General features: G+C 38.0%; 1 protein-coding gene across 1 annotated transcript in view; it reads right to left on the bottom strand.

The window, feature by feature from the left end:
- LOC117328412 (E3 ubiquitin-protein ligase rnf213-alpha-like) overlaps positions 1–21416 on the bottom strand; it is a 311982-nt gene extending 290566 nt beyond the window's left edge. The window contains exons 1-3 of the mRNA XM_033885941.1: positions 21303–21416; positions 16566–16926; positions 12260–14643 (exon numbers count right to left, since the gene is read on the bottom strand). Coding sequence (XP_033741832.1) covers positions 12260–14643; positions 16566–16902 — 2721 coding nt within the window. The 5' untranslated portion in view covers positions 16903–16926; positions 21303–21416. The remainder of the gene's footprint in view (positions 1–12259; positions 14644–16565; positions 16927–21302) is intronic.

A 21416-nucleotide genomic window follows, 5' to 3' on the forward strand; every position in this document is an offset into this window, starting at 1 on the left:
GTGAAGTTTCATTGGAATTGGCCCATTAGTTTAGGAGGAGTTGTCCGGACAAAATGCGTCTAAAGACAGACAGACGGATGGACGGACAGACAACCTGATTCCAGTATACCCCCCCTAACTTCGTTGCGGGGGTATAAAAATGTGAAGTCGAATATGACTTATAAAATAATAATTCAAATGAATTCATGTAGGCTACTTATCCTAACAAATCTTAGATATTCACGGTAAAAAACGAAATTTATTAAGTCTACATATATCATGAAACCATCATCTCAAGAGTTTAAATTACAAATGTATGCTTTTAATAATAGAAGTATTAACAAGTGTCTTTAATGACTGTTATTTAAATCTGTGTATATGTGTGAGGGCATGTGTGTTATCATTATTATTTTTTTTTACAAAATAACAATTTTAGAAAAGACACCAAAGGAAATATTTTTTGTGCATACCAATAATTATAAAATTCTATCAAACTAGCAGCGGATGTGTTTCTTAATGAAGTAAAGCAACGTTGCCACGAAGAAAAGTTTTTGCTATTCCAACTTTGACGAGGTATTCGGTGAACTCTGCGATAGAGACTTGATGTTAGTGTGGTGATACAAAAAATATCTGTATAATATCAGTCCTTAAACTACGCGATACAAATGATTCACCCTCTCTTTTACATTTTTTCAAAACTTTCCTTTTTGCCAATGATGGTAAATTTTGTAAAGCAGCACGTTATATTCAATACTGTGGTGAACTCCTATCCGATATTGACAGAGTCTACGACTGGTGTAAAACTTAAAAATGTACGTTAATATGAAGAAATATTGTTATATAACGTTTAGCAACAAAAGTAATACAACTGAGTATCCCGACAGCTTGGGTGAGGAATCTCTAAAGAAAGAAACACATGCTAAAGACTTGGGTGTATGGCTCACTCCGAATCTTAACTTTTTATTACATGTTAGATAAGTGGCTGGTAAGATCATGCCAATCTACATATTTGGATTTTCAAAATATTATTCGCTCTCTGTACATTAGTGCAGTCAGTTAGATTACTGCTCTGAAATATGGTCACCACAGCAAGCAACACTCGTACACCATATTGAAGTTGTACAGTTTTTTAATTTTTATTTCTGTGTTTTAAATCAAATTAAACGATAATAGTCTATATTACATGTAAATTTGTACACAATTCAACTTACCTAGTCTGGTATGTAGGCATTAATGCATATATTTTTATTCAAATCTGTACATAGCCTGCTTGATCGAACTTTTACAGGATAATTTGACTTTTTAGTTCCACATCTTTTTTCGACTAGGTCGAGTAGCTCAACCCTGCTTTATCCCTGTAAATTCTGGATTATTGTAAGAAATTGTAATGTTCTTAAAAGAGTCCTAATTATTTTTAACTACCTTCGTCATGTTCCTGAAAGTTTTTTAACGTCACACTTGAGAGATTTATGTCGGACGAAGATTTGTTTTCAGAATTAGGTCTCTTTTTTACTGTTCATAACAAGACTTACTTGATGGTCTGGATGATTTCTATTTAGGATATATACGTCTCTGAATTTATCAATTTGTTATCAATTCTGTGATAAGACCTTTGGGTTTTAAAATTGAAATAAATAATGAATAACTCCATAGATCATGATGACATTCTCATTAAAATTGGACGTTTTATGAAGCAGTCTATAGCCTTACCTGTAGGTCATAATTCTGTCTTCACTCCTTATTGGTACTACGAGATCCCGTGAGATGCGTGCGCATCGTCAGCAGTCATAGCGTGCTTTGTTAGCAGATTGATCAGAGGGACCTTGTGACCTCTGATTTCATTTAATTAATTTCGGCAGTTTTTTAACATAAATTTCCCTAAGAGGCTCTCTAGGGTGTTATTGAATATTAGTATACTGCTGTGATCAGTTAATTTTGATCGAATTATTGGCCGTCTCGGCTATAAAAGACTTCAGTGTTATGAGGGGCTCCCTCGCACTGCTAGGTTTGGCGCGAACGTATGGCCGCCATTTTGAATCAACAAAAAATTGTTGGCGAGTTCGACTTTGTAGGGGAAATTCTCAATAATATGGAGCCACGTCACGCTGAAAAAGGTGGCAAAAAGACTGATAAAGCATCACGCAAATCAGGAAACCCAAACAATGGCAGCATTAAGAACGCCTCTGCATCTAATGTGGAGAAATCAGCTCCGACTCTAGGCGACGTCAATCGCGAGTCGTCGAAGGCACCGGAGATGCAAAAACCCCAGAATCGGTCAGTAGGGCCGATGGAAGTTGACCAACAAATACCAGGACCTTCTGGCATTCAAACATGTCCTCCTGTTGGAGTCGTTGACCTCAGTGTTGGCAAATATGCAGGCAATGATGGCGAATCAAATGCAAATGTTTGAGGAAATGAGATCGTCTGATCAGAGATCAATGTTATCTGAAGTTGACAGTATTGTGTACGATAATGACTCTGTTGATGTGTGTGGACAGATTGATGCCTTACTCGGAGATTCCGACTCGGAATGTGAGGAAAAAACGGGTAACGACGAGCCAAATGTTGGAACTAACAGTCAGGAAAACAGGCCGATCATAGACAATGATGAACTTCCCGATTGCATGAGGGAAATCGCTCAGGATCTTTCAAATTCTGATGCGACAGGACCAGAATTACAAAACGAAAAGCTTACGAAGCTTCTGTGTGACATGTTGTCGAAACGTATGCCTGATGAGAAATTAAAAACAAAAATGGAAGAATATCTCCGCCCATCAAATGCTGACATGTTACAGGCGCCCAGAACGAACCCAGAAATCTGGCGAAAGATCAGCCATAACACTAAAAGTAGAGATATGCGGTTTCAGAAAGTGCAAGATAAAATGCTGAAAGGGTTAGTTCCCTTGGCAAGAACTCTCCAGAAAATAACCTCGGCTCGGAAAGAAATCATGGCCGACAATGTGAAAGTTATTCTGGATGACATCATGAAATCTACGCTTGACAGCTTCATGCTGATAAGTACAGCATCGCAAGACATCAGTCAAAGAAGGCATGAGCTTATTAAACCTGATTTGAACAATCAGTTCTCGTCACTTTGCTCTACGAACAATCCGGTCACCACGCAATTGTTTGGAGACGACCTTCACAGGTCTATGAAAGAGATCAGCGAAACGAACCGCGTTGCGTCCCAGGTTTCATACGGAAACTATTATGGGAAAATGAAAGGTCAGTCCAAGTATTCCAACAGAGGGAAATATGGTGGACATCGAGGGCGTTTTCAACCCTATGAACGATCGCCACGTGGTTTCCAATACCAGGGAAAAGGACCCCAGTCTGGTGGCTATGGAAATCAACAGCACAGGCCAAAAAACTTCAAAAGGGGACAGCCACAGGACAGGAAGTAGAAACACCTCTAGATCTGTCCCAAGTTGATGAGGTAAGTGGCGTCAATTTTATTGAAAAATCATTGACAAAATCTCGGTTTGATGTTAAGAATAGTCAAGACAGATTGGGAAAAGTTTTTGAGTACAATGCAAAATGAATTGCCAAAATGTGTTAACTCATTTCAGGCAGGTTGTTTAGGTGATCATCTGTCATCTTGGAGAAAATTGACCTCAGACTTTATGTTACTAAATAATATAAAAGGTGTCAAAATTGAATTTTCTGAGACAGAAAACAGCCTTCATGGTCAGAATGACTTTGTACTACCACAGTATGCATTTAAAGAAACTGAAACATTAATGATTCAAACCGAGATTGAGAATCTTCTCAGAAAGGGAGTTATTGAAGAAGTAGACCATGTCCAGGGGGAATGTATATCAAACATATTCATGAGACCCAAGAAGAATGGTACTTGTCGACTGATCCTCAATTTAAACAAGAGATCCCAGAGGGATCTTGGCGCCCACCATTGAATGATCTTCATAGGTTCCATGTCAGATTGATCTTTTCTCTACTTTTCCCTTCATTTTACTAATCTGTGCAAATTGAGACATCCCTCCAGTACTTTTCAAACAAGGGAATCCTAGCTATATAAGAAATTTGAGATTTAACGATAATGGCTGTTTGTTTGCCAGGTTGTTTTCAGGACAGACTGGTCCAAAAAAGCAATACAAGGGACCAAGGGGAACCTACTTATTTGAAATTTGAGAAAGATCCCTTCAGTACTTTCTCAGAAAAAGCGATAACAAACTTCAATTGTCAAAATCCAAGATGGCTGCCTGTCGGCCATTATTTTCAGATTGGTCTCAAAATGCAACATGCATAACTAGGCACCAAGGGAAACATACATATGAAATTTCAGAAAGATCCATTCAGTACTTTCTGAGAAATAGCGATAACAAACTTCAATTGTCAAAATCCAAGATGGCTGCCTGTCGGCCATGTTGTTTTCTGATTGGTCTCCAAATGCAATATGCATAACTAGGCACCAAGGGAAACCTACATGTGAAATTTGAGAAAGATCCCTTCAGTACTTTCTTAGAAATAGCGATAACAAACTTCAATTGTCAAAATCCAAGATGGCTGCCTCTCGGCCATGTTGTTTTCCGATTGGTCTCAAAATGCAATATGCATAACAAGCTATCAAGGGGAAACTACATATGAAATTTCAGAAAGATCCCTTCAGTACTTTTTGAGAAATAGCGATAACAAACTTCAATTGTCAAAATCCAAGATGGCTGCCTGTCGGCCATGTTGTTTTCTGATTGGTCTCAAAATGCAATATGCATAACTAGGCACCAAGGGAAACATACATATGAAATTTCAGAAAGATCCCTTCATTACTTTCTGAGAAATAGCGATAACAAACTTCAATTGTCAAAATCCAAGATGGCTGCCTGTCGGCCATGTTGTTTTCCGATTGGTCTCAAAATGCAATATGCATAACTAGGCACCAAGGGAAACATACATATGAAATTTGAGAAAGATCCCTTCAGTTCTTTCTGAGAAATAGCGATAACAAACTTCAATTGTCAAAATCCAAGATGGCTGCCTGTCGGCCATGTTGTTTTCCGATTGGTCTCAAAATGCAATATGCATAACTAGACACCAAGGGGAACCTACATATGAAATTTGAGAAAGATCCCTTCAGTACTTTCTAAGGATTAGCGATAACAAGAATTGTTTACGGACGGAGGGACGGACGGACGGACGGAGGGACGGAGGGACGGACGGACGACGGACCACGGACGCAGGGCGATTTGAATAGCCCACCATCTGATGATGGTGGGCTAAAAAGTTGAATGAGCTATAGTATATAGGCATTTCAAGATGGATACATTAAAAAATGCTCTAAATTAATTTAATGACAAAGGATTGTTTTATCGCATCAATTGATTGGAAGGATGCCTATTACTCTGTTCCAGTTCACAAAGATTACCAGAAATATTTAAGATTCATATTTGAAAATAAGCTGTTTCAGTACACAGTTTTACCTAATGGTTTGTCGTCAGCACCAAGGGTGTTTACGAAAATTACCAAGCCATTTTTCTCAGAATTAAGAACAAGAGGCCCAGAGGGCCTGTATCGCTCACCTGGTTTCATGAGATATGAAACAAGAACTATGCTTAAGTATATTTGCCACTGGTATTGCTATGTCAATATATATCATATGCATTTTATATGGTTACATGAACATTGGTTTTTATTGTAATTCTAAAAATGTCAATTTAGCCAAATTGATCCCTTTTGGCCCCGCCCCTCAGCCCCCCGGGGGTCAGCCCCACCAATTGTACAATTTTGAATCCCTACCCAAAGGGGATGCTACCAAGCGAATATGAGCGATATATATATATATCCATTGCTTAGTTTCAGAGAAGTTGTTTATATCAATTTAGGCAAATTGACCCCTTCTGGCCCACGTACCCCTCAGCCCTCAGGGGGGTCAGCCCTATCATTTGTACAATTTTGAATCCCTACCCCAAGGGGATATTACCAGTGAAATATGTGAGATATCCATTGCTTAGTTTCAGAGGAGACGTCGTTTATATCAATCTAGCCAAACTGGCCCTTTTTGGCCCCGCCCCTCAGCACCCCGGGGGGTCAGCCCCACCATTTGTACAATTTTGAATTCCTACCCCAAGTAGGTGCTACAAGGCAAATACGTGAGATATCCATTGCTTAGTTTCAGAGGAGAAGTTGTTTATATCAATTTAGCCAAATTGACCCTGTTTGGCCCCGCCCCTCAGCACCCCGGGGGGTCAGCCCCACCATTTGTACAATTTTGAGTCCCCACTCAGTAGTGATGCTACCAGGCAAATATGAGCGATATCAATTGCTCGGTTTCAGAGAAGAAGTCATTTATATCAATAGAGCCCAAATGACCACATTTGGCCCCGCCCCTCAGGCCCCTGGGGGGTCAGCCCCATCATTTGCACAATTTTGAATCCCCACCACATAGTGATGCTACCAGGAAAATATGAGCGATATCCAATGCTCGGTTTCAGAGAAGAAGTCGTTTATATCAATATAGCCCAATTGACCACATTTGGCCCCGCCCCTCAGGCCCCTGGGGGGTCAGCCCCATCATTTGTACAATTTTGAATCCCCATCACATAGTGATGCTACCAAGAAAATATGAGCGCTATCCAATGCTCGGTTTCAGAGAAGAAGTCGTTTATATCAAAATAGCTAAATTGACCCCTTTTGGCCCCGCCCTAGAGGCGCCCAGGGGGTCAGCCCCATCATTTGTACAATTTTGAGTCCCCTACCCATAGGGATGCTTCTGACCAAATTTGGTGAAATTCCGATCAGCGGTTATGAAGAAGAAGTCAAATAAGTCAATTGTTGACGAACGGACGGACGACGGACGGACGACGGACGACACGGTATGGCATAAGCTCACCTTGGTCCTTCGGACCAGGTGAGCTAAAAATGGGGCATATGAACATTAGGTACTTCGCTTGATGAATGTCGTCAAAATGTGAAGGAAACTATTCAACTGTCGGCCGAGGTCGGTTTCATAGTACATCCAATCAAATCGGTGCTTGAACCAACACATATCATTGAATGTTTAGGGTTTATTTTGAACTCCATAGACATGACCGTTACTTTACCAACTAGAAAATCTGACAATATCCGAAATGTTTGTCAACAGTTGCTGTGTTGTAGAACACCAACTATTCAGGAAATTGCACAATGTATTGGGTTGCTTGTGTTAAGTTTTCCTGCTGTTCAGTATGGTCCATTACATTACAGACATATGGAAGAAAACAAAATAACTGCACTGAGACAGCACAAAGGCAATTACAATGCAAAAACAGAGCTTTCTTTACAGAGTAAAGAAAACTTAAAATGGTGGGTTGATAATATTATGACAGCCAAAAATGTCATATCACATGGTCCACCTACTGTCACTCGTGCCTCAGATGCTTCCAAAAAGGGATGGGGAGGAGTGTTATACTTGACTGATGCTCAGCAAAAAACTGGTGGCAATTGGTCAAAAAGTGAATCAAATGATCACATAAACTTCCTTGAACTTAAAGCAGCATGGTTTGCATTATTGACATTATGTAAAGATTTCAAAAATGTACACATACGAATGAACTTAGATAACACTACAGCCATAGCTTACATTAATCATATGGGTGGAAAACATTCACAGTGTGATTTGTTAGCCAGAGACATCTGGCATTGGTGTAGCGAGAGAGATATCTGGCTGTCAGCTGCTCATATTCCTGGCAGTACAAATATTGAGGCTGATGCAGAAAGCAGACTTGATCATGACAACACCGAGTGGAAAATAGATCCAAACATATTCAAAATGCTTTTGAATATTTGGGGAATGCCAGAATTAGATTTACTTGCTACTAGACTTAATTGTCAGGTAGAAAGGTATGTTTCATGGAAACCTGATCCATATGCAGAGGCAGTGGATGCATTTTCTATTGTATGGGTTAAGTTTGTGTACAGTTTCCCTCCATTTTCACTTATTGGGAAAATACTTACAAAAGTTAAGGAAGATGAGTCCGAGGTAATAATGATATTACCTTTTTGGACTACACAAACATGGTTCCCATTTTTGTTGAGATTGCTCATTGATTGTGTGTTTTTGTTACCTAGGAGGAAGGACACTCTGTCTCATCCCAGCAGATCGGTGGAATCCCTACCAAAGATGCAGCTCATGGCTTGTCGCCTTTCAGGAAAACAATCACAGACACTGGATTTTCAAAAGAAGCTGAAGAAATATTGCTGTCGTCATGGCGACCAAACACCCAGAAACAGTATGACACTTACTCAAGAAAGTGGTTTTCATATGCAGCTGAAAGGGAGATCAATCCAATGTCACCATCTGTGAAAAACATTATTGAATTTTTAACGGAACTGTTTAAGTCTGGTTTGGGTTATAGTGCCATCAACACCGCCAGATCTTCACTTTCTACGTTTATAGTGATTCATGGACAGCCATGTGGAACTTTACCATTGGTGAAACGGTTCTTAAGAGGTGTCTTTAACAAGCGACCAGCTTTGCCACGCAATTCAGTAATTTGGGATCCACAAACAGTTTTGGACTACTTAAATAAAGTTGAATGTGTTTCTTTAAAAAATTTGACACTGAAAATGGTAACGTTGCTGGCATTAGTGACTGGGCAGCGTGCACAATCACTACAGGTAATGGACACAAAGAACATAACATTTCAACAGAACAATGTGAAAATCAACTTTGGAGAAGTGTTGAAACAGTCTCGTCCTAATTTCCATCAAAGTGGATTGTCATTTGAGGTTTTCACAGAAAACTCCTCTTTATGTGTTGTGACACAGCTGCAGGAATACCTGAAATGCACAGCAGAACTACGAGGTGAACATACTAAGTTGTTTATCAGTTACCAGAAGCCATATTTGCCTGTCTGCAAAAGTACCATTTCAAGGTGGATTAGGACTGTACTTGAGAAGGCTGGGATAGACATGAACATTTTTACACCCCATAGCACAAGAGCTGCGTCATTGTCTGCTGCATTCTGGGCGAATGTGCCTCTTGGAACTATAATGAAAACAGCTGGATGGAGCAATACATCAATTTTTTCAAAATTCTATAAGAAGCCATTGGCAGTGATGGACTAAATCGTTGAACTGAATCACAATTCTGGCTGCAAATTGATGATGGATACAGACAATCCAAGTACATTATGTACTTTGAAACGTGTGTGCCAGGATATTGTGACTTGACAATATTGTGAGTGCATATATAGTATCGTGACTTTTCAAAGTGAGCATGAAAATTGACAAACTAGAATTCTTACTTATGAACGTGATTATATTCTTGAACTTTTTACCTGGTCTTTACGTGGACTTTAATACTGTTTTGTAATACATGTACCGGTACATGTTTTAAATTTGAGTTAATTTGGTGAACCTTTATTGTATTTGGTTGAATACATTTCAAATTATCTGTTCAATTTGCGTTTTAGTGTTTTGTTCTTGAACACTGTCTTTGAACATCTCACGGGATCTCATAGTACCTGCAATAATGAGTGAAGACAGAAGTAGAAAATTAAATGAGACTTATCTGTAAGTTGAAATTTGATTGGAATTTTGTCTTCACTCCTGATGGTACGTAGAGATCACGTGCCCACCCTCATTGGGGGTTAGCTTATTATAGTATTACACTGTGGGTTTTCCCTCCCGATTGGTATTATTGATTTAATCATGCGAGTATACATTTAGTATTCTTATATATTAAGATTCATTGAAATCTTACTCAGGTTATGTATTATTATATATATATTTTTGCAAGTGTTCACTCACTTGTTAAAGTATGACTGCTGACGATGCGCACGCATCTCACGGGATCTCTACATACCATCAGGAGTGAAGACAGAATTCCCATCAAATTTCAACTTACAGGTAAGTCTCATTTAATTTTCTAATTATCTCTGATTGTTCTACCTTTCACACCTAGTATCACTTGGTCAACAAAATACCTTACCTTTAGTTTACCTGTATACAACATGCTGTGTTGTTTGTACCATTGCCGACAATTAAGTCTAACTACCTTAGTTTACCTGTGTGATACTGTCTGGACCATTTGTACCCTATACATGTAGCCTGACCAGTGCATATTACATGTAACTGTTTTAAAGGTTAGACTATAGCACAGTAAAGGTAATATTGTTTATTTAGCACGATCTTCATCTTGGTTTCCATCGTAATGCGTCGACTACTACTAGGATCCGCCATTTTTTATCACACTAAGATTGACGGACCATGTGACTTGACTTGTTTTTTGTGAGAGTGTTATTTTTTCTATACAAAGATACAGACAGGTTCATAGCTGTATCTATTTAATTCTCACCTCCTTATAAAATTATTTGCTGTCGCTACATTTCTTTTTTGACGTTCAGTAAGTATATTTAACTAAATTTCGTTTCGATAAAAATACACTCCGCAAAATTTTCTACCGAACGGTTATGAGACGGTCTGCGAGTGAAAATAGGTAAACGCAAATGCTACGGTAATGCTACGGTGAGTGGATGCAAACGGTACGGAAATGCTACGGAAATGGTACGGAAGTGCTACGGAAATGGTACGGTAATGCTACGGAAATGGTACGGTAATGCTATGGAAAAGCTACGCATAAATCGGAAGTGTGAACGTACACGGGTCTGTAATTTAATTGACCCCGCCCATCAGCCCCTAGGGGTCAGTCAGGGCCAGCATGTGTACACCATTAAGCTGTAATCCAAAGCTGATAATGTTAACAAAGTTAGAATAAATTCCAATAGAAATCAAACAAATAATAGTCAAAAATGTGATTTCCCTATATAAACTATAGTAAAATTTACCCCCTCCCCAGGGCAAACTTGTGACCCCAGCGTCATGAAATTCATAAATTCGGTAAAGCACCATAAGACCCTTCCACCTATGAAGAGTATTAGATTCTACCTTATTTTGGTCTTGAGAAGAAGATTTTTGAAATTTCAGTCAATATGACCATTTATAGCCCCTCCGATCAGCCCCGGGGGTCAGTCAGGGCCAACATGTGCATGCCATCAAACTGTCATCCCAAGCTGATAATGTTTACCAAATTAGAATGAATTCCAATAGAAATAAACCAAATAAAAATCAAAAATGTGATTTCCCTATATAAACTATAGTAAAGTTTAGCCCCTCCCCAGGGGCAAATGTGAGACCCGTGTCATGAAATTTACAGTTTTGGTAAAGCACCTTAAGACCCTTCCATCTATGAAGAGTGTTTGATTCCACGATATCTGAGAGTAGAAAAGAAGATTTTTGTAGTTTTAGTCAATTTAACCCTTTTTAGCCCCGCCCCTTGGTGGGGTGGGGACCATATAGTTTACAATTTTGGTTGAACTTTAGCCATAGAAGCTTCCTGCCAAATTTCATTGAATTTGGTTTAGGGGTTTTGGGGAAGAAGTCAAAAATGTAAATTGTTTACGGACGCACGATGCACATCGCACGATGCACGACGACGGACAAAAGGCGATTAGAATAGGTCACTTGAGACTTTGTCTCAGGTGACCTAAAAATCATCATTATGAAAAATAACAAGAGGCCTGTGGGCCTTAACGGTCATTTGAAAGTAAAGACTCTTGTACTAATTAAGTATACATACTCAATAGCAAGTATACTGGTACTGTTGGCCAATGACAGCCATCTTGGATTTCAGATACTTGGTCAGAACCCTCTCAGGATCATTGTAGCCAAGTTTGAGTTGAATCCAACTGATGGAACTTGAGAAGAAGTTTGAAGTAGCTGTTGCTCAGAAAAACTATGATTGCACAACCATGTTACAAAATGGCTGCTGTAGCTGGCATGGCACAGTTTTTATGAGGCAGAAAAATAACAACACTTTGTTGGCTCCCCTTCCTTGACAATTTTCAGCTAAATGGTACAAGCGGAACTGGAGAAGAATTTTAAAATGTGTTTTTCGAGATAAATGCCAAGACAAAATGTTTATCAATGAAAATATACTATATGAGACCTTAACATCTGACCAGGAAACCTTTAGTAAGTTGATATTTAATTCTGACTAACTTTGTTTCATATAATATCATCAAAAAAAATGTTCCAGTGAAAAGATGCAAAATTTGACCCTAACCAAATTGTATACACAATTTATTCCCCTTCATCCAAGGATGCTTCAGACCAAATATGGACCAAATCTTTTCACTCCTATAGAAGAAGGATTTTAAAGAATTTGCTTTATTTCCCCTATTGGGCCCTGGGGACGACTGATGAGAGATGTCGTGCCATGGTAAAAACTCCCTTGCCCTTCGAATAGGTGAGCTAAATAATTCATAATAACAAGATTATAATTTACCACAACACTGTCAGAAGTGGCTGAATCCTTTGGTTCATCTGTGTTGATGTTTGATACACCTGCAGCTGTTGATTTGCAACTTGTCCTTCCTGATGTTGAACCATCAGCAGTTTTTTGGCTTTTACCCTTTTTTGGCTGTAATTGGATAGATTCACTTGTTTTTTCTTTCTTTTTCTTTTCTTCATTTCTTTTTTTTCTCTCTTTCTTTTTTTCTCTTTTCGATTTGGAATTACTTGTCTTCTTATCTTTTGACTTTTTCTTTTGAAAATCTTCATTTTGGTCAAGGCTGTTGTCATCATCCTCATCTTCATCATCATCATAACTAGAGCCACTGTCCTCATCACTCTTGCTCACTATTGAAGCATCTATATCCATGTCTGTCTCTACAGGAGATGTATGGACACTATCATTTGTTGATTTTTTTAGGGAAGATGGTGTTGATGCGTTTGTTATGGACTTTGAAATGTCTGATGTTTCTGTACTAGACGGACTATTGTCACCAAACAGCTGAGCATCCTTTATTTCATCTGATTTTGATTCATTTCCAAACCTCATATCTGGACTCTGCCAAACATCATTATTGGTCTTTTGCCTAGAACCACCGTTGAAATTGAAAATGCCTTTCTGTGACTTGCTGACTTGAGTACTGTCATTTTCTGGTGGATGTTGTACTGGATGGCTAGGAGGGGCTGAAGCAGTGTCTGTCCGACTTTCCTGTATAGACCTAGCTTCTGGTGCTGGTCCATCCCCTCTTGCTGTGGTTTTACTGATGTCATTTTCTGGTGGATGTTGTACTGCACGGCTAGGAAGGGCTGAAGCAGCGTCTGTCCCACTCTCCTGTATAGACATAGGTTCTGGTGCTGGTCCATCCCCTCTTGCTGTGGTTTTACTGATGTCATTCTCTGGTGTATGTTGTACTGGATGGCTAAGACCTGAAGCAGTGTCTGTCCCACTCTCCTGTATAGGCATAGGTTCTGGTGCTGGTCCATCCCCTCTTGCTGTGGTTTTACTGCTGTCATTCTCTGGTGGAAGTTGTACTGCATGGCTAGGAGGGGCCGAAGCAGCGTCTGTCCCACTCTCCTGTATAGACATAGGTTCTGGTGCTGGTCCATCCCCTCTTGCTGTGGTTTTACTGCTGTCATTCTCTGGTGGATGTTGTACTGCATGGCTAGGAAGGGCTGAAGCAGTGTCTGTCCGACTTTCCTGTATAGACATAGGCTCTGGTGCTGGTCCATCCCCTCTTGCTGTGGTTTTACTGCTGTCATTCTCTGGTGGAAGTTGTACTGCATGGCTAGGAGGGGCCGAAGCAGCGTCTGTCCCACTCTCCTGTATAGACATAGGTTCTGGTGCTGGTCCATCCCCTCTTGCTGTGGTTTTACTGCTGTCATTCTCTGGTGGATGTTGTACTGCATGGCTAGGAAGGGCTGAAGCAGTGTCTGTCCGACTTTCCTGTATAGACATAGGCTCTGGTGCTGGTCCATCCCCTCTTGCTGTGATGTCCTCAAAACTAGATGCAGACTTTGTTGTGACATCAGAAACAACATCTCCTGTAAAGGTTTGTGCTGACAGCATGTTGGTCTGATCCCCAGTAATGGAATATGTTGGCTCCCAAGTATCTCCTTGATTAGATTCATTACCATTACTCTTCTCTGATTTCTTAGGGTTTTCACCTGATTTGTCATTATTCTGAAGAATTTTGATGTTGGCCTGGAATCTGTGTGATGTCTGTGTAGGAGTATAACTATCATTCTCTGAGGTACTTTGGGCACCTGGTGCAACCTTATTATCTTCATTGCCATACAAAATTTTGACATTTGATCTTGGTGGTTCCGAAGTATTTCCTCGTCCTTCTGGTAATTGCTGATCTGTACCTGTAGAACCAGTGTTGTCTCTCTGGTTGGGTAGTTGAGTTGTATCATCAGATGTTTCTCCTTGTTGTAACTTGTTTCTGTCTACACCTGTAAAACCTTCTGCTCCCTCACCATAAATAAACTTCAACTTTGCTGCAGAAGTCTGAGATTTTTGTCCTGTGAATTGCTGTGAAATTTCAGGTCCTAGTAGTGTTTGGTTCTCAAGACTGGATCTAACGTTAGATTCGTCAATTTCAATGTCCACTTCTTTACAGTCGCTCTCTTTTCCTTCTGTATGACGAGGGATTTTTGGTGGTAACACTGCACCATCTCGATCAGACTCTGACCACTGAAAAGGGGTCCCTGGTTTATCATTTGCTGACTGAGCTGTAGCAGGGTTTTCCACACTCTCTTTCTCAGACTGCTCTCTTTTTAGAGTTGATTTCCCATGCCCAGACTGTGACTGGATCACAGACTTACCATTATCAGGGTTTACCTGGTCTTTCTGTATTGTAGGTGGTGTAACACCTTTCTCTGTAATAAAGTAAAGCTGTCGTTACAATTCTACTTACATCAAGTGTTTTACGAAATTTAAACTGAAAAAAAACTCAAGTAAAGTGATAAAAATCGTTTTGTTCTATGAAACCATCTTTGAATTCCATGCATGATTGATCCCGAAACTGAAAAATATCTATATAACCAACCCACCAACATATGGTGTACGGCAAAGTACACTATAACCTTTCTTTACTTGTTAAGTATATTACAAATATTTCCTACTTTTGAGCTGCCTCTCCCTACAATGGTTCAAACAAAATGTAGATTAAATCATGTCATTCCAATGTTTATACAACATTGGATCTAATTTGACCACAAGTGATCCTGACCAAACTTCAACAAAAACCATTGTTGTTAAGGACTAGTAGCGATTAAAGGATTAATCTCCATTTCCCCTACTAGGGCCCGTCCCTCTGGCTCCAGGAGAGCCTTACCCTCTTTTTATACACTAGTAGCAATTTAAATGATTTACCTTAATTTTGTCTAGTGGACCCACCCTTTGGCTCCATAGCAGCCCCACGCAGCCCCACCCTTTGTTTATATACAACATTGGATATCCTTTGCCCATGCAATTATGCTCCAGACCAAATTTCATTAAAATTCATTCAGTCATTAAGTATAATTAGTGATTTTAAAGAAATTCCATTCAGTCAGTCAGGATTTGTATCAGTTTGAAGGATTCACCTTAACTTCCCCTAAGCTAGAAGAGTTTTGGAAAGTATTCAGGATAGTTATTTAACAGCAAAAACTGTTTTTTCAAGTGACGATAACTCTGTTACTAAGTTTGATGGTAATTGATATTTGTTGGAGTTATTGAATGGAAGAAGCAGAAAACAAAATTTTCAGTTAATCTAGGTGCCATAACTTTGTCAAATAAAGTCTGGCAGAAGTGGCAATCGAGACTTGCCATGCCCTTATGGTAAACCTTGTTATCAAGTTTGAATAATACCAGTTAACAACTGTTAAAGTTATTTCACGAAAAAATGCATGGATAAATGTTTTACCTAATCAAGGGGACATAACTCAAGTCCAGGGAAGTTGGCAATCAACCTTGGCTGGGCCCAAAAGGCTTTAAACTTTGTTACCAGACGGACAGACAGACGGACTATACAACAGAATGACGGCAGACATGACATAGCCTCACATTGATCCTTTGGACCAGGTAAGCTGATAAATAGCAATATTTCTTTTAAAAAATCTCTACTTCTCAAAATTCACCTAAACAAATGACATCCGACATATCACAGAACTTTCAATTTGACTAAAAACTAATTTTTAAGTTACTAAGAAAAGCAATAAGGATCTTATCACAAAATCTAAGTTTTTCAACCCCAAAAACACCAAAATATTTCAGATTCCCAGTGTCCTTAATTTCCAGAGTCACTGGACCATACATTCTAGATTATATTCCATGTCTGAAGGGTGTGTTGAGATATCCTATATGTGATCTAATCATGGTTAAGTTTACATGTTTTAGCAATGGATTCAAACATAAGATTTTAACGGCAAATATTAACCACCACAAGGACCATCACTGCTATGACCAGTAAATGATTGCCACAAAAAAAAGGAACACCATAGAAATTGCTGATTTAGCCACTTTTCATCACTGGTAGGACAAAAACTACTCAAAGACAGATAGGATATAGTTTCTCCATTACTCAAATGGATGCATAATATTGATAATGTATCTACCTTATTCAGCAATTTGTCGAAGATCAACAAATACTTCTGATAGCTATTGTTACTAAAGGTCTAAGGAGCCTGGTAAAAACTGATCTTGATTATAGTGGACATAATTTTCACATGGCATAGAGTGTCTTTTCCAAGGAATGTCCCTAACCAGAATGTATGCATACTTTGAGATTGATAAGAATTTAATTGGGAGTAGAATTTACCAGATTCGCAAATGGGACAGGTAGTTTCATTTTTCTTGATGATTCCTGTACATCGTGTTTCTCCCCTGTCTGCCCCACACACTATGGACCCTGGCTCAAATATGGACTGGTTTACTTTCCATCCACAAAAATCACAGAATCTCTTATCAAGTTTAAGTCCTTTGTTGCTGCATGGATTTCCGTCATATGTTCCAGGACAAGGAACAGTATCTTTAGGTTTTTCATAAACAGTAGCTTTAGGTACACGTGTACCACATTCTGGACAGAACTTGGCAGCTTCCTGTAGGTCAAGTCCACATGGTCCACCATCTTCATTCAAACCTTGACACTTCACCATGCCAAAGGTTAAAATTCAATTCCCCTGTAACACATGAAAATAACTCATTTTACATGATGGAACTGGCTAGGCCATGTTCATCAACAATACATAACATCAAAAACTAAAATACGATAGTAACAATACAATTTGGTGAATTAGTCCCAAATCTGAGGTAGATCGAAGGTCAAAATGTAAGTCAGTGACTTACTTTTGATATGTGATATACCACTTAGGTGATGTATGCCCCAAGTATTAAGTTCCAGTAACATACTGTACTGTTGAAGATAAACATAAGGACAACAGAATGATAGATATCATATAGTCCCCAAAAAAACATGATTTATATCTAACAGTACTCATACTACATTGTATCTAACCAAGAATAAGGATGGTCAGTGGTAACTATGTCCACATCGGATTCCTTGATGAGTCAGTGATAATAATCATGTTACTTACAGGAACATTTAGTGACTTGAAAAGTATTAGTTTCATATGGTGTACTAGCTATGATTAACCTCGACAATAGATGGGATAGAAGGGTGAACTTATTGGACTTCCATTAATGCTAAATGAACTTTGTTATATTTATGAAAAATGTATGTTTCTGGTGTTTAAATTCTTAGATCAGTATTATTCTCAATGTCTATCATGTTTCTGGATCAACCATATCACAATCATTTCCCTGCAACATTCCCGTCAATTACTGTCCCTAATATTTTTGTTTAGTGTTTTTAAAGTTGTTTATTCAATATACTGCTTTTATATGTACCGGTGTAGGAGTCAATTCTTTCCCCCTGTAAAGATTCCCCGGAGAAGAATTGGCTTTTCTCAGAAATTTATTGTTTGTCACCAATGAATGGGTCGACCTTATTGGTTTCAGTGATTTGTTTGCAATACGGATTCATGTCACGTATAAAAAGCTTTTCACAATGAGAATGCATTATGTACAAGTTACCTCCCCTTGTCCATCTCATTGATGAGTTATGGTGCATAATGATCCAAGGTTCATCTTAAACAGATTGACGTCTCCAATGATATGAATGCATGAATCATATCATGAAATTAAAAACAAATACTTTGCAGAAGAAGAAAGTGTTCTATGTTTTGTTTATTTGTGAAAAAATTATTCATTCCATCCTTAACTTAATGGGTATTGTTGTAGAAATATTCACCCCGATGAGGTCAGAATGATTCTGTCTTTGCCAACAGCCCCTATAGGCACTTAAAGTTCTTACATAATTTGCTTTTGCGTCTCTCATAATCATACTAGCAAAAGCATCACAAAATAACCATGATTTTTTTTTTTGGGGGGGGGGGGTTCAATAACTCCATATCATGTGCATTGGCCAACTAATCAAATGATAACTTTCACTTTCATTCCACTTTCCAGTTTCCTTATCAAGTTATTAAACATGTCTCCATCATTGCCAAGAGAGGCGGAATTCTATATCGGTATACCTGTCCCCATCTTCGCTAGCCAGGTGCATTCAATACAATTCTCTCCCTTTTCCTGAAAAGTATCATGTTGACAGGACTATTGTATTGAAAACACTTGGTTAGCGAAGATCGAAGGCCAGTCCTGTGTCAAAAAGACATACATTATTGTATCAAGTGAACACAAATGTTAAAAGGAACAACTAATGTCTGATCAAAATGCCACTGTGAATGTTCAAAGAGTTCATGTGGAAAATAAGCAGGAGTTCTCCAGACAAAATCATACACAGAAATAAACAAAAATAGATTAATCAAAATTTCAGGGTTATACAAAAAGTACATATTATGATAACAAGCCTACAGCATTTCAAAGAGAGATATTAAAAATGTACTCTGGAAAAAAAATCAAATACTGAAATAATCAAATGGGTACAATCTTAAGTGGCACAAACAGTCAACAAATGGATGCACATAGATCACCATACCAATAACATAATCAGATGGGAACAGATTTTGCAAAACAGTCGATGAAAGACAGACAACACCAAGCCAATTACATATTCAGTTTTTTAGGGCATATAAAAAATGATGGGTTCTATTCTCGTAAGGTATCTACTCTCCACCATGGAGAGATTGTGTTAAAGTGCAAACATACAACCCTTAAATTTGGTGGCTACAGCAGCCCTTTTATCACAGTTTCATTTTTAATGCAATGTACATCAACTTTTCCTGAATCTTTACTGCATTTTTAGATTTTTGCTTCTGTTTCAAAGTTCAGTTTATTTCTGGTACAGGCTCATTTTCTGACCATCTACACCATAAAAGTAAATACATTTAAAGTACATAACAAAATGTTTGTATGTGTAATGCACATTTCACTAATATTAAAACTAAAATGTTCAAATCAAATGATGGATGATATATACAGTATATACGTGTATAACTTTAAGATTCATTCATTAATAATGATACATCAGAAATAGTACAGGAACATTTAAAGTTCGCTTAGCTGCTTTTGCCAACTTTTTTTTTTATTAGCCACCTCTTAATTATAATGTATTCAACAACTGTAGATTTATAGTTGTATAGAAGTTCTATGAAGCCCAATGTTTATCCAGTCTATTCTTGAGTGTCTTTACATTTGTTGCTGTTACTATGCTCTCTGGTAAAGTGTTCTAAACTTCCACTACTCGCTGTGAGACAAAGTTATTTCTGTACTGTTATAAACTGGAAAATTGTATTTCTTAACATTACATCAACAATTCAACTTGCTTTAGCAAGAAAGTTAGATATCAAATTATTTCTAAGATTTTTTTTTTTTATATCATTTCCAACTGCAGTTCGGCATTAATCTTTTCATTACAATCAACTTTCAACCTATATATTGAACATAAATGTTGAAAATAAACCTTGGTTCATTGTTTAGTATGTTGTTTTACATGCTCAACAAGTTTCATTGTTTAGTATGTTGTTTTACATGCTCAACAAAATAGAAGCTAAAACAAGCAAACAAATGTATTTATCTAAGCTTAAGATGTCTGATGAAACCCATAATCAAAAAAAATATTGCACTAATATTTGCTACTGTTCATAGCAAAAATAGTTATGCTAAATGATAATTAAAAAAGTGTGATTGGGCAAGGTTTTCTCCTTGTTAATTACGCTATAATTTGTACATGAGCCAGACTACAGTAGAGTGGGGGTACGTAATTTCGCACACTTTCGGTATGTATTTAAATACATTTCCATCAAATCAATTTCAAATCAAGAAAGAATACCTCACATTGTTAGATGTACAAATGCTTCGTAACATACAAGTGTGCAACCTGATATGCGCACACGTATCACTGCGCATGGGAGCTGTTGTTAACTTGTGTTTATTGCTGGGTTTGAAGACGATCGGGAACGTAATTTCGCACACCCATCTAACTTATTTAATTTTGTTGGTAAAAATAGTTTCCAGTCATCTTGTAGACAAACAACATCCTAAACTAAGATTAAGCCCAATGCCATGATTAAAAAAATCTTTAAAAACAAAATAATGTGAAATTAGAAAGTGTTAATTTACCGCCATTTTAGCTTTAAATAATGACCGCTCCCTACGGAGGTAATGTAAACAAGGCGGTGAAAATGACGGGGTGTCTACTGGTCAGCGCTGCTATAAGTTATACTTAAGTGGATTTGTATTCAGTTTTGTTTATAATCTGATCAAATAATATTTTCCCTAAATATTTGCAAATTCACATGCCAATCAACAACTGGGATTATTTTAAATAAAATATTTAATCATCCGGTATCAATTTTATCGGAAGAGAGTCGTATCAATTAAAATTTGTTTTCAAAACGAACTTTATCTGAAAAGATGTACTTAAAATGGCAAATGTTCCACTAAAGGTTGGCATTAGTCAACATATAAACAAAAAAGCACAGTCCTCGACCACTTAGAGGAAAAACGCAAAAAATCGTCAGGTGTGCGAATTTACGTACTGTGCGAAATTACGTACCCTTGCTCTACATGTTGCATAAGTGATATTCAAATTATCAATATTACATTTGATCATAAATTATATAGCGTTTGATAGTGATATCTGATAAACTATTTTATAATACAAAGTGGCAAAGTCCAAAACTGGTCGAACAATGGCCGCTCATGGACAGGAAACTCCAAATGAATCAATTCCTCAATGCCAAACGATCGAACCAAACAAGGCGAATCTGTCACAACTTATACACAAGTCATACGATATAATAACAATCAAATCAACATTCTAAACGATGTCCATTTGCAACGTTTTTAGAAATGACACAGGTTATAAGCCGATAATGTGAACTATAAATTCTACTTTCGGTATATCAGGCGTCGGTAAAATGTCCGAACACTTGCCAAGCTTTAAGTAGGCCTAACATTTTGATGTTACCAGGTTGCTGGTGTTCGCGTTTCTAAAACTGTTTTAAATTACTATGAAATGTCTATATCTGCTTACCTCAGTCAAATCTGCAATCACATCTTCGTGTAAATGACATTTAGAGATGTAATGACAATTTTACTCTGATGTACGGTAACCGTGCCCAGTTGCGCCTATGGCTGCGACAAGAAT

The sequence above is a fragment of the Pecten maximus genome, chromosome 5 (genome assembly GCF_902652985.1).
Source record: "Pecten maximus chromosome 5, xPecMax1.1, whole genome shotgun sequence".
Classification (NCBI taxonomy): Eukaryota; Metazoa; Mollusca; class Bivalvia; order Pectinida; family Pectinidae; genus Pecten; species Pecten maximus.